Below are 13771 nucleotides of genomic sequence, written 5' to 3' on the forward strand. Positions count from 1 at the left end.
TTTGGTGAGATCCGGCGACATTCGAGGAGATCCAAGCGAGATCTCAACCACATTTGGTGAGATCCGGCGAGATTCGAGGAGATCCAAGCGAGATCTCGACCATATTTGGTGAGATCCAGCGAGATTCGAGGAGATCCAGGCTGATTTCGGCGATTTTTGGTGCAGATCTACTGGGTTTTTGCAGATTCCGGTGAATTTTTTGAAGATTCCGGCGACGTTTGCAGGTCTGGCGACTCTCAACACCGACCGGACCGACCCGAACACCACCCGAACCCAAAACCGACTCGATCGAGTCCCTCCGCCTTCCACTCGACGCCGGCGGGTCGGGTCCGGATTGGGTCCAAAACCGACCCGACTCGACCCGTGGACAGCCCTAGTTGGGGTGGGTCCTTCTAGCAAGCAGAGTGCACGTTTGAGCTATATTTATTATGTCCGAGGAGACATTTCTCTTCGGATCGCCTTCTACGTGACTTTAGGCCACGAGAACTGGACTGGGACCCCTTTTGGTATCCACGTCATCTCCTCGAACAAGGTTAATCATCCCGTATGGGGCCCAAGGCCCATTGTATGACTTTTGGGCCTGTGGGTGTTTGCCCCTACACCTACAATATAGTTTTTTTTTTTTTTTTCTTCTTCTAACTACAACCATGCAAGTATGTATTTATTTACTCTATTTTTTTTTTTTTTAACATCAAATTGAATAAGTTTTGTGTATTTTTTTGTCTTTTGTTTAACATAATTTTATTAAGTTTTATCCGATTTATATGGCTATGGTTTGAGAATCAATTATTAAATATGCTTAGACATGATTTTTTTTTATATTTTGTATATCGTATATCAATTAAATGTTTATGACATGGGTTCAATGGTGATATGTTGTTACACATATATTCTTAATATGATTAGAGATATTTTTCTATTGTTTTGTATATCATATATGAATTACATGTTTATGACATGGGGTTCCAAAAGTGATATACATGTTCCTTCTATCCCTCAATTTTGATTTAGAGAACAATTTTATTTTTAGTTTATTATTAAGCATGGCTTGATATAAATTTGATGATAAATTGTTCTATCTATTTTATTATTTAATTTTACATAAATTAGAAAAATGTTTTCATATTTTCTTTAGTTTACACGATTAAGCTGAAGCAGTTTGGTGGGTGAGTGTAACATTACTGCGTGATATAAATAAATATAATCCGAAAAAGATTTCAGATCAGATCTACTATAAATAATTTCGTTAACTCACTCACCCTCTCCACTTCCCTTCGGATGTTAATATTATATAAATAAATAAATAAATAAATAGCGAATAACACATATCAGTTCAGATCTCCTAAATCCTAATTTTATCTCTGCACTCTCCCTTCTCATCTCATCAGGTTCCTCTCTCTCTCTCTCTCTCTCTCTCTCTATAAGCTTAAAAGCTTTTGTAGATTTTTGATTCTCTTTATGTTTGGTTGGCGAGAAGAGAAAATTCTAGATAGGAATAAAAAGGAAGTGATTCAATTTGAAATCTACTCTCTCATTTTACCTTCATGTTTGTTAATTGCTTTCCCTCTCTCTCTTTCTCTCTCTCTCTCTCTCTCTCTTATATATGAATTTAATCTATTACATTTTTTCTCGGCAACCAAGCATGTACGGTCAACGTGTCTTTTCATTGTTTGTCAGAGTTGAAGTTGTCGAATTAGCGTTACATGTTCGTTTTTCAGGATTGCATGTTTTGTTCGTGATCTGAATTGAGAAACTAAGAACTGCCTTGTATCGTGCTTGTACGCCACATATTCTTATTCTTTCTATATATATATTTCTTTTCCTACATGATTTTTTCTTAGCAACCAATCAGATCAGTTATTTTCTTTCGATTTTTCATTCTATGCCTAAAACTCATTTTAGTTTTTGTTTGGAATTTTAACTTTAGATCTGATGGTTTTGTCATCAGCTACAATTGAACACATAATGGCAGTAGTAGCAAGTCATTTAGGGTCTGTTTGGTTGGGTGATTTTAGAGAGGATGGAAAATGAGGGAGAGTTAGAGATTTTCATCCTTTTTTGTACTAATGAAAACTAGGATGGGTGGCCAAATGGCATCATCTTGTCTCCTCTATGAGGAGAACTCAAGTTTGAATTGAATGGGTAGCATTTTCCATCCATGCCCACATAATTTAATTGGTCCACTTGGAAGAGTAAAGAGAGAGAGAGAGAGAGAGAGAGCACAATTGCCCCTGATGTGATCCTTATATATATTATTTATTTATTTATTTGTTTATAATTCAATTGTTACAAGTGGGGGAGGGGGGATTTGAATCCTTTTTCTCCTTATAAAGGAGACCAGGCAGTGCCATTGAGCTTTAAGGCTCTTGGCAATATCATTTGTTAATATGATATATTATTGTAATAAAATTTTAAGCACTATGAATAATAAGTTTCTTATATAATGAGTTATACTAAAAATTAACACAAAATTAGTATTTCTTTCCTTCATTTTCCCCTTCAAATAAACAAAGATATGTTATATACATCTTCTATGCTCCCACTTTTCTATCCCCCTCTACCAAACACTCATGAAGGAAAACAAGAATCTTTCTTTCATTCTAGTTTTCTATACTCCCTTTGTTTTCTATCCCCACACTTTTCCATTAGAGTGTTCCTTAGGAATGGCTTTTCAAGAAAATATTAAACTGTTATTCCTTAAATGATTTCTTTTAGGAGTGAAACATATTTTGTAAGGAATAAGCATATACTAAATGCATTGTCTGTTTTACTAAAAATATATATATTTTTAACTTTTCAGAAAACCAAAATAAACTTTACTATGGCATCAATTTTTTCTTTTCTTGTTTGAAAAATAATGTCTAATGGGTATTTTTATCTAATGAGATTAACTATTGCCCCTCAAACAAAAATTCCTGGCTCCACCACCGTTTGATAGCGTAGAGTTGCTTGTTGATATGGTTTGTGAGGCCTGCTGGTTGTGCCTCTGGGTCTGGAGAAAGTTGAAGGGGGTGGTCATGAAACATTTTGGTCATATAATTGTTACAAAAAAAAAAAATTGGTGAATATGTTAGAATTTGTAAACTATCAACTTACATCTTGATTTGTTTATTTTTCATTTTCTTCCCTATAAAATTTTGAAATTCAGCTGAATCATTGTAAATAAAAGGCAAAAAAATCTTTACTTCAGTTATATAAATCAAATAAACTCAACTTGGCCTCAATCCCAAATAAATTGGTTGGCCACAACTCAGCCCTTGTCATGGTTATTTCCGAATGCTTTTATGTAGTCAGTCTCAAGCCCAAACAAAGGAGGAGGATTGCACGTGTTTTACACTCAGCTTAAAACTTAGTTACTTATTATGAATATGAACACAACTTTGCTTATATGACATTATATATCACTTTTCTTTCTTTTTTAAACATCTAAGCAAAGCATTGTCATGTTCTATGGTTATTCTACAATGAAGTGGCTTGTATTTTAATTCTTGATATCAATTAACGAGTCCATTGTGCTTCTTTGAGGCAGTTAAGAAATGGAGAAATCTTGTACTCTGCTCATTCACTTTGACAAAGGAACGCCTGCAATTGCAAATGAGATTAGGGAAGCTCTCGAAGGCAATGATGTGCCTGCAAAAATTGATGCAATGAAGAAAGCAGTCATGCTTTTGTTGAATGGTGAAACCTTGCCTCAGCTTTTCATTACAATTGTTAGATATGTATTACCCTCTGAGGATCACACAATCCAAAAACTACTGCTGCTTTATTTGGAGATTATTGATAAAACTGATGCAAAGGGAAGGGTCTTGCCCGAAATGATTTTGATATGCCAAAATTTGAGGAACAACCTCCAGCACCCAAATGAGTATATTCGTGGTGTAACTTTGAGGTTTCTCTGCCGCTTGAATGAGACAGAAATAATTGAGCCATTAATCCCATCTGTTTTGCAAAATTTGGAGCATCGGCACCCGTTTATTAGGAGGAATGCTATATTAGCTGTGATGTCGATCTATAAGCTTCCACATGGTGAGCAGCTTTTAGTTGACGCACCTGAAATGATTGAGAAGGTTCTTTCAACAGAGCAGGATCAATCGGCCAAGCGGAATGCCTTTCTTATGCTATTTACTTGTGCCCAGGATCATGCGATTAATTACCTTTTGACCCATGTTGACAGGGTCTTGGAATGGGGTGAATTGCTTCAGATGGTTGTGTTGGAGTTGATCCGAAAGGTGTGCAGAACAAATCGAGGTGAGAAGGGGAAGTACATTAAGATCATTATATCCTTATTGAATGCTCCTTCAACTGCAGTTGTTTATGAATGTGCCGGGACTCTCGTTTCTTTGTCATCTGCTCCCACTGCTATTAGAGCTGCTGCAAACACTTATTGTCAGCTTCTTCTTTCTCAAAGTGACCACAATGTGAAGCTTATTGTGCTTGATCAGCTGAATGAGCTCAAGTCTTCTCATAGGGATATTATGGTTGATTTGATCATGGATGTGCTTAGGGCACTTTCTAGCCCAAATCTTGACATCCGGAGAAAGACACTTGACATTGTTCTTGAACTTATTACTCCCCGGAACATCCATGAGGTGATTCTTACTTTGAAGAAGGAAGTTGTTAAAACACAGGGTGGAGAGCTTGAGAAGAATGGTGAATACAGGCAGATTCTTATTCAAGCCATTCATTCTTGTGCAATTAAGTTCCCAGAAGTTGCAAGTACGGTAGTACATATGTTGATGGATTTCTTGGGAGACAGCAATGTTGGTTCAGCTGTTGATGTTGTTATTTTTGTTCGAGAGATAATTGAAACCAACCCTAAACTAAGGGTTTCAATAATAACTAGGCTATTGGACACTTTCTACCAGATCCGAGCTGCACGTGTCTGTTCTTGTGCTCTCTGGATCATTGGAGAGTATTGCCTGTCACTCTCTGAAGTTGAGAGTGGCATTGCAACCATTAAACAGTGTCTTGGAGAGCTACCTTTTTACTCAGTTTCAGAAGATGGGGAAGATACTGATTCTTCAAAGAAGGCTCAGCAAGTAAACTCCTTTGCTGTTTCTTCCAGAAGACCGGCTGTTCTTTCTGATGGCACCTATGCTACACAGAGTGCTGCCTCTGAAACTGCTTTTTCCCCTCCTACCCTTGTTCAAGGATCCTTGGCATCTGGGAATCTGAGATCCCTGCTTCTCACTGGTGACTTTTTCCTTGGGGCAGTTGTGGCTTGCACACTGACAAAGCTTATTCTAAGATTGGAAGAGGTCCAGCCATCTAAAGTTGAAGTGAATAAGGCATCTTCACAGGCATTGTTGATCATGGTCTCCATGCTGCAATTAGGACAATCTTTGGTTCTTCAGCATCCAATTGACAATGACTCATATGATCGGATTGTCCTCTGCATAAGATTGTTATGCAATACTGGTGATGAGATCAGAAAAATATGGTTGCAATCTTGCCGCCAGAGTTTTGTTAAAATGCTCTCAGAAAAACAATTACAGGAAACAGAGGAAATTAAAGCAAAGGCTCAGATTTCTTATGCACAACCAGATGACCTAATTGACTTCTACCATTTAAAGAGCAGGAAGGTAAAAAATTCCTGCATTGATTGTGAAGTTTTGTTGAACATCTTCTGCTGTTTTTCTTGTCATTTATTTGCTGTGTTGATCAATTCACTGTGGATATTTTATGATTTGAGTTCCTAGGTGTTGTTTGGATTTTGGTTTGGGTCTTAGCATAAATATAAAAGGTTGAGGCCAGTGTAATTTCTACTACAATTTGTAATTTTGGCTGAAGCCAGTCTATTCCTAATGATTTTGGGTAATTTTGAACTAGTCCAGAAACTTGTTAGTGCAACCCTGTTGGGCCAGCTCTTATATATTTTGTCTCTTTCTTTCTTTCTTCCTTTTTTTTGCTAGTTTTTAAAAATCTCCTTTGTATATGTTTTTTTAGTAAAATAAATTTTAGCGGTTTTGGGGCCAGAGAGTTGTGGGATATTGCTTTTGCCCTTTTTGGGGTTCAGTGGATGATGCCTAGAGGGGTGGTAGACTTACTAGCTTGTTGGCAATGCTGATTTTGGGAACTTCAGAACAACAAGATCTGGAAGGACATCCCTCATTGCTTGATGTGGTGCCTTTGGCGGGAAAGAAATGCTAGAAACTTTGAGGGGTGAGTGGAAAATTTTAGTCCTGAATTTGAATTTTCTCAGAACTTTATTTGAGTAGTTGCCAGTGTCAGGATGCTTCTCCTTTTCAAACTTATTTTAATTTATGGATCAATGTAATTATAGAGCTTAGTTGTGATGTACATCTGGAGTACATCCTGTGTACTTTAAGGGGGGGAGCACAATAATTTTATATTTGAGGATTTAGATCTTTCAGGGGACCAACTCACTTCTAGTGATTCCATTCTAGTGTTTTTAGACTCTCTCTCTTCTCTTGTAAATAATTTCCTTTTTCTCTGTTTCCTCTTTTTGTTGTTTGTACGTAATTATTTTGGCTATTTCATCCTTCTGAATGTAGTTGTCCTTTTTTATCAATAAAATTTTTCCTTTTCTATAATTAAAAAAAAAAAAAGTAGTAGTTTTGAGTGTATTCTCAACATGTGCACCATTTCCTTCCAATTTTTTTTTTTTTTTTTTCAGGCGATATTAATAGAGTTTGGTAACTAGTATTAGATGCTTAAAATTTATGGGGGTCTTTCTTTTCTTGGTAGAAATATTCTTCCCTATCTATTTAGCTAATCTGATTCCTGTGAGTCTATGGGTGTTTTTGAATTATCATGGCTGTATATGAATGTCCTAACAACATGTAACTTCCAGGGTATGAGCCAACTGGAGCTAGAAGATGAGGTCCAAGATGATTTAAAGCGTGCAACTGGAGAGTTCATTAAGGAGGGGGATGATGCAAATAAGCTTAACCGCATTCTCCAACTCACTGGATTTAGTGATCCAGTGTATGCTGAAGCATATGTGACTGTTCACCATTATGATATTGTCCTTGATGTTACAGTTATCAATCGAACTAAGGAGACCTTACAGAATTTGTGCCTGGAGTTGGCAACCATGGGTGATCTTAAACTTGTTGATCGTCCACAGAATTATACACTAGCTCCTGAATCTAGCAAACAAATAAAGGCCAATATCAAGGTTTCCTCGACTGAGACTGGAGTCATATTTGGGAACATTGTTTATGAGACTTCAAATGTGCATGAGCGAACAGTTGTTGTCCTCAATGACATTCATGTAGACATAATGGACTACATCTCTCCTGCAGTTTGTAGTGATTCTGCTTTTAGAACCATGTGGGCAGAGTTTGAGTGGGAAAACAAGGTATGCATTAAATTCCTTTTTTAACTTATGCTGTAACGCTGTAAATATTCTGCAGACTTAATGCAGTTATTGGGACTGAAAACGAATTCTTTACTACAAATTTGTGAAGATGTGATTTATTTGTAGCTCTTTCAGTAAATCAATTCAACCTGAATCAGTTGCATTATTGTGTGCATGTGAGCTTTTTTCCTTTTTGCTTGGTAGTTTGTTACCATTTCTATAAGTTACATGTATCTTGCGAAAGGATTTTTTTTTAATCCAATATGAGCTGAAATTTTTTCAAACTAGTCTCGCATCATATTGAATGTCCTTGATTATTTCTATTAAAACCAAACCTGCCCTTCTCCCACATGTTTATGATTTGATCCTGAATCTCTCACGACCTTTTGGTCCCATGTTTCGCTTGGAAATTAACCAGCCTCTACATTAGCAAATGTGAAACAATGTTGAAGCAGAGCCATTATAGTTGTGAAAACCCATTGTTCTAACAATTTGAGATTGATGCCAAAGATTTGTAATTTGTAATTTTTTTTTCCTCGATGCGAAGGATTTATTCTAGATTCAACTGTTAAATTTATGACACAATCATTCTTGCTTTACTATTTTGTTTATGCCATGATATTAGGCTTTTTGATAAGTGTCACAATATTAGGTTAAAATGGAGAAAAAGAAAAGGCAGTATTGGCTTTTTGCTTCATGGTCAGGAGGTTGCAGTTATGATGTATGAACATTAGGCCTCCAATAATCTATAGGCACATGTAATTGTTCGATCAAGAATGAAAGTGCATTTGAAATTGAAGATACAAATTATTATCCTTTTTTTTAAAAAAGTAAGATGAGAGTTATTAACCTAGTGGGAAGAAATATGGTCTTTCTTTCTACTCATTGAGTTTCTCCTTTGTATGAGATCAGTATATGCACTTTCATGAAGCGTGAGCTGCAATTAACTTGCTCCCTTTGTCTTTGCCTTCTTGCTTCTACTTTTTACACAAAGCTTTTTAGTTCAATGTTTGTAGGCTTTCCCTTGTTGAACCACTGTTTTCTTTCTCATTATTGGTGGATGGTGACTTTGAGTTAATGGGTCATGTGAATGTGTTATGCTGCAGGTTGCTGTCAACACTGTAATTCAAGAAGAGAAGGAATTCCTTGACCATATTATCAAATCAACCAACATGAAGTGCCTCACTGCACCGTAAGTTATTTCTCCTTGTTTCTTGGCTAAAATAATCCTTCTCAATTACTTTTCTTACTGTCAATGAAGTTCATGCATGTGTTATGTGCTGGATTACAGATCTCTTCTTCTTCATACCTTGCTAGAGTGGAGTTCTTCCTTTAATCTTTTCCCTTGTTCTAATTTTTTAGAAATGCTTGATCTTTGTAATTTATGTGTTTGATGTAATGTTTTCCATGTTCACCCCCAGTGTCTGGGCTGCTTCTTATACAATTCTGTTATTTATCAAAAAAAGTAGTTAACTTAATTCCTTGCTATGGTGTGACTGGTCGTGGCTTTAGTGCTTCACATTAACATTAAGACTTTCTTTGCTAAGAAATGATTGGAAGTTGCAAGATTTTTCTAGGAAGAAGGGTGGCAATCTTTCTCTCATAATAATGTTCTAGAGGGTGAGGTCAGTTGCCCATCAAGGGTGAAAAGCCCTTGGATTACTTGGTAACTGGTTCTAGCTAATGGGGTCAGTTACCTGTAGGAGTTTGATTAACAGTGAGGATTGTTGTACAATATGCTCTATGATGTGTAACTAATCTGAGTGAAGTTTTCCTGTGTCATAAAAAAAATAAAATAATGGTCTAGAGGGTGAGTTCATGGTTTTTAGACTATTACTCAATATGCATGATGGGTATAATATGAGATAAAGTTACATTTATTAGACTATTACTGAACATATGGTCAGGCTTGCGTTGGGTTTGTCTGAGCTCCAAAGGTGCTCAAGCCAATTTAGGTCTCATGAATTTGTGTCCAATGAAATCTGAGCTTATTTCTTATTTTTGAGCCCTAGCTTATCCCTTAGTTGGGTAGAATTGGCTTTGGGTTCCCACTGAAAGTTGCAGCCCTCCTATCTCAATGGTTAAAGAAAGTTGGATCAAATAAAACCAAAACAATAAAAGGGAATGCAAAGCCAAAAACCAGAATGAAAGCCTGAAATGTTTTCGTGGAAAAAAGTGCCCAAATTGCTTTTAAGTGCTGTCCGGAGACAATTTTCCATGTGTGCTATTTTTCTCCTTCTCAGTAATAATATCCCTTATATCCTATCCGTCTATTTTTCCTACAATCTTTTCTTTGGTGGTTGAGTTCCAGGTCTGCACTAGATGGTGAGTGTGGGTTCCTGGCAGCCAACTTGTACGCTAAGAGTGTGTTTGGAGAGGATGCTTTGGTGAATCTGAGCATAGAGAAGCAGGCAGATGGTAAGCTGAGCGGCTACATCAGGATAAGAAGTAAGACCCAAGGCATTGCTCTCAGTTTGGGGGATAAAATTACTCTCAAGCAGAAGGGTGGAAGTTAATGCAGTCAACATTAGTGTCACCTTTCTGTGTCATCACTGGTATTTATGTTACTCTTCTAAGAGGGCCAAGATTTGTTCCTTTTATTTCTTCCTAATCTCTGATTTTGCATTTAAAATAATTGTGATTTGTGTAGGTTCTTGCTCTCAGTGTAGAAGGATTATGTCTGGCCTTCAGTTTTCATCACATCATCATTTTTGAAGCTATACCAAAATACTTTTAAGCAGTTGCTGCAACAATTGCAGTATTTCTTTTGAGTTCCCTATAGACAGGAGTTTTGCTCGGAATATTCTTTTTCCATAAAAATTTAATTGTAGCTAGTTTGTAACTTAAAGGTCGATTCGCAATATTGTACAAACTGTTACAATAGTTTATTACTATAAACCGATTTCTACCCTGGCTCTTCATGTATTGGTATTTTCAACCAATTGAGTGTGGATAAAAACTTGAAAGTTATCAGTAATGTTAAGCAATGTCTACATGCTGTTTCAAGTAGCCTCGCGTGATCAGGCATCGTAACTAGTAAGTACTAAGATTAAAGCCATACACAGCCCGATACCAGGGTTTAATCTTTTAGATAAATTACCATATGATTCTTTGATGGTTTTATGAGATGAGATGTGCTTTACCCTACGCCCAGCGTTACATTTGTCTTTCTCGTACATATTTACATGTGGATGAGGCTCCCATTTCAACTTTATTATGTGAAATGGCAAATTTGCTGCTTCTTCCTCGTCATCTCCATCCTAAAAGAACCAATCACCATTGCCTCTCCCATAAGGCCATAACCATAACGACACAGCAAGCCATGTGAAAAGTTCTATTCTTCACTACTCCTTTTGCCTTCCTTTCAGGAATTTTCTTCTTTTGTGATTTGTAGCCAGTATTTGCATCTCACGTTGGAATTCCACTAAAAGTAGGAAAAATAAGAAAGAAAACCCAGTTACGTAAGAGTAGTCTAGAGCAGTTCAAATTTTTAAATTTGTGAGTAAAAGATTTTTTTTTTTTTTTTTTTAATTTGTGAGTAAAAATTTTAAAATGGATAAAAATTTGTGAGTATTTTAGAGAATTTGAAAAATAGGTAACATAGCAAATAGAATAGATAAACGCAAAACATGTTTAATTGATTCTGGCTTCTGTTAATAGTAAGTAACATAGGCTCTCTTTTTTTTTTCTTTTTTTTTTAAATTAAAAGATTATTTGTATTTCTATATTGCATCAACTGTTCTTGCTTTATATTTTTATATACAAAATGACCATTTGAAATATACATCCATTCTAGTGTAGAAAAGTGTTTCAAGTTTGGATGCCAAAAGAGAGTTAAGAAAAATCTTTGAAAAGAAATATAAACTTCTGTTAAAAAAAAAAAAAAAAAAAAAAGAGAGAGAGAGAGAGAGAGAGAGAGAGAAGAGAAGAAGAAGAAGAAGAAGAAGACAAACATATGATGATATGAACATGTGAGGAAGAAAACCTAAAAAAGATTAAGAAAATTACCTATGCTTATACCTCAAAGAGAAACAGAAAGAGGGGAAGAGATGACATTTATTTATGATTTCTTTTTTCTTTTTTGTTGAGGAATAGACATTTATTTATGTTTTGTTTTGGAAGCTGGGTCGTAGTACCCAAAAAAAAAAGATATATGATAGTACCTAAATTTATGGATGAGAAGTTATAGTAATTGTTTTATAATAGAAGTGTTTTTTTTTTTTTTTTTTTTTTTTTTTTTTTTTTTTTAATTCAAAATAAAGAAGAAGAGAATTGAAAAAATAAAAACAAAACAAAAAAATAAAAATAAACAAAAAAATAAACAAAAAAAAGTGAGATTAGGTGTAAGGAAACCACAAATTCAAAAAAGAAAAAAAAAAAAAACAGTTAAGACTTAAAAAAAAAAAAAAAAAAAAAAAATGAAGACATGGCTTAGTGATTGAAGGAAAATGGGGAGTTGTAGTAGAGAGTGGTCATATTTTGTAGGTAATGTTTTAGTGGGAGTTAAAGATGTATTTTTACTGGAGTATCATTTAGTTTGGTCTTTACTTAAACTTGAGGATGTAGGGGTATTTTAACCAACGAAATGTCCATCTCAAATAGAGAAAGCTCCTTAAATATTAGGCCTTGTTTGGATTTATTTTTTTCATCACTCATCACTTATCACTCAATTTCCGTCACTCATTGCTCATCGCTCATCACTTAAAATATCCTACTCGTTTGGTTTTTGTTTTCACTTCCCATCACTCAAATATTTCTACTGTTTGTGGGACCCATTGCTGGAGCACCATGTCAGTGAGTATAGTTAGCCTACCCGCCTCCCTCAACTCTTTTCATTTCATTTTCTTCTCCTTCAGTCACCATTGCCCTATTACTCTCCCTACACAAACCCAAACCCAGGTAAGATAGAAGACGATTGGTGTAGCGGCGGCGCCAATCTCCCACCTCCGACCCGTAGTAGCATTGATCGGCGCTGATCTCCCACCTTCTCAACCCAGCGCCGATCTCCACGTTTTATTGGTGTTGATTTTTGAAAACCCCAAGGCTTGATTTTTGTGGGTATTGTTCTGTTTGTGCTCTGTTTTTTCTGTTGTTGTTCATGCCCCTTTCTTTGTCTCTGTTGCTTGCGCTTTATTGCTTTTTTATTTTTTATTTTTTATGGTACTTGTGGTTACCTCTGTTGGTGCTTGGCTGAAGAGAAAGCACACAAAAACAAGATTAAGGAGAGAAAAGTTTGTGGGTTTGTGTTTCTGTGTTAGTGTGTATGATCTAACTCATGTGTTTATGGGTTTGATTTTCTGGGTTTGAGAAATCGGTACCCATGTGTTTCTCTCTTCTTCTTCTTTTTGATAAAGTATATTTGGTGTTTCTGTGAAGAAGAAAAGAAAGAAAAAGAATGAAGAAGAAGAAAAAAATGGCCATTGGAGTGAGTTTGTGAAGAAGAAAGAAAGAAAGAAAGAATAAGAAAGAAGAAGAAAAAGGTGCGCCTGATGTGACTTGTCTTTGACCGTGGGTCTCATGAATGTGTGTTTAATTACGAAAATGCCATTGGAAACTGAGACCGTGGGTCTCATGAATGTGTGTTTAATTACGAAAATGCCATTGGAAACTGAGTTTTGGAAACTGAAAACACCTAATATGTGTTTTCAGTTTCCATAACTCATAACTCAAAAATCAAAGAATTGAGTAATGGAAACAAAAACTGGAAACAACTAAAAACAAAATCCAAACAAGCTTTTTTGTATAGGTCCCACCATTTTTGAGTTGAGTTATGGAAACTCAAAATCCAAACACCCCCTTAGTATTTAAAAAGTTTATTTTTTTTTTTAAATATTCAAAATAAAGAAGAAGAGAATTGAAAAAAATATAAGCAAAACAAAATAAAATAAAAAACAAAAAGGAGAGATTAGGTGTAAGGAAACCACATATTAAAAAAAAAAAAAAAACAGTTAAGACTTGATAATGGTTACCAAAAAAAAATGAAGATGTGGGCTTAGTGATTGATGGAAAATGGGGAGTTGGAATAGATCATAGTCCTATTTTGTAGGAAATGTTTAGTGGGACTTGGAGATGTATTTTTAATGGAGTGCCCTTTAGTTTTGTCTTTACTAAAACTTGAGGATGTTGAGGTATTTTAACCAACGAAATGTCCATCTCAAACAGATAAAACTCCTTAAATATTGACCAATCTACCATCGTGTGTATGTGATTTGTGAGGTGGGTTTTTGATTTGTGGTGTTTGTGGGTTTTGTGGGTTTGGTGGGTTGTGGATTGTGAAGGTTGTGGGTTGTGGTGGAGGTCGTGGATTGTGGAGGTTTTGGGTTGTGGTGGAGGTTGTGGCTTGTTTTGTGGGTTTTGTGCTTGTGGGTGTGGGTTGATTGGGTCTGGGTCATAGAATCGGGTTTGGGACGTGGTTGCGGTGGATCTGGCTGGTAGCGGCGATAGTGG

At 35.9% G+C, this 13771-nt stretch overlaps 1 protein-coding gene across 1 annotated transcript; it reads left to right on the forward strand.

Annotated features, from left to right (window-relative positions):
- The first annotated feature begins 1221 nt into the window (after positions 1 to 1221).
- Positions 1222 to 10333, forward strand: LOC126733369 (coatomer subunit beta-2). The gene is made up of 6 exons (XM_050436633.1): positions 1222 to 1388; positions 3530 to 5582; positions 6815 to 7324; positions 8431 to 8516; positions 9636 to 9879; positions 9975 to 10333. The coding sequence occupies exons 2-5, from the start codon at positions 3537 to 3539 to the stop codon at positions 9838 to 9840; spliced, it is 2847 nt and encodes a 948-aa protein (XP_050292590.1). The 5' UTR covers positions 1222 to 1388; positions 3530 to 3536; the 3' UTR covers positions 9841 to 9879; positions 9975 to 10333.
- The last annotated feature ends 3438 nt before the right edge of the window (positions 10334 to 13771 follow it).

The sequence above is a fragment of the Quercus robur genome, chromosome 6 (genome assembly GCF_932294415.1).
Source record: "Quercus robur chromosome 6, dhQueRobu3.1, whole genome shotgun sequence".
Taxonomy (NCBI): domain Eukaryota; kingdom Viridiplantae; phylum Streptophyta; class Magnoliopsida; order Fagales; family Fagaceae; genus Quercus; species Quercus robur.

What these genes read in the sequence shown, in the direction of transcription:
- LOC126733369 (XM_050436633.1), top strand. Translation starts at nt 3,537, where the DNA reads ATGGAGAAATCTTGTACTCTGCTCATTCACTTTGACAAAGGAACGCCT. An exon ending in AGTTTGAGTGGGAAAACAAG is followed by an intron (nt 7,325 to 8,430) that starts GTATGCATTAAA and finishes GTTATGCTGCAG; the next exon opens with GTTGCTGTCAACACTGTAAT. An exon ending in ATGAAGTGCCTCACTGCACC is followed by an intron (nt 8,517 to 9,635) that starts GTAAGTTATTTC and finishes GTTGAGTTCCAG; the next exon opens with GTCTGCACTAGATGGTGAGT.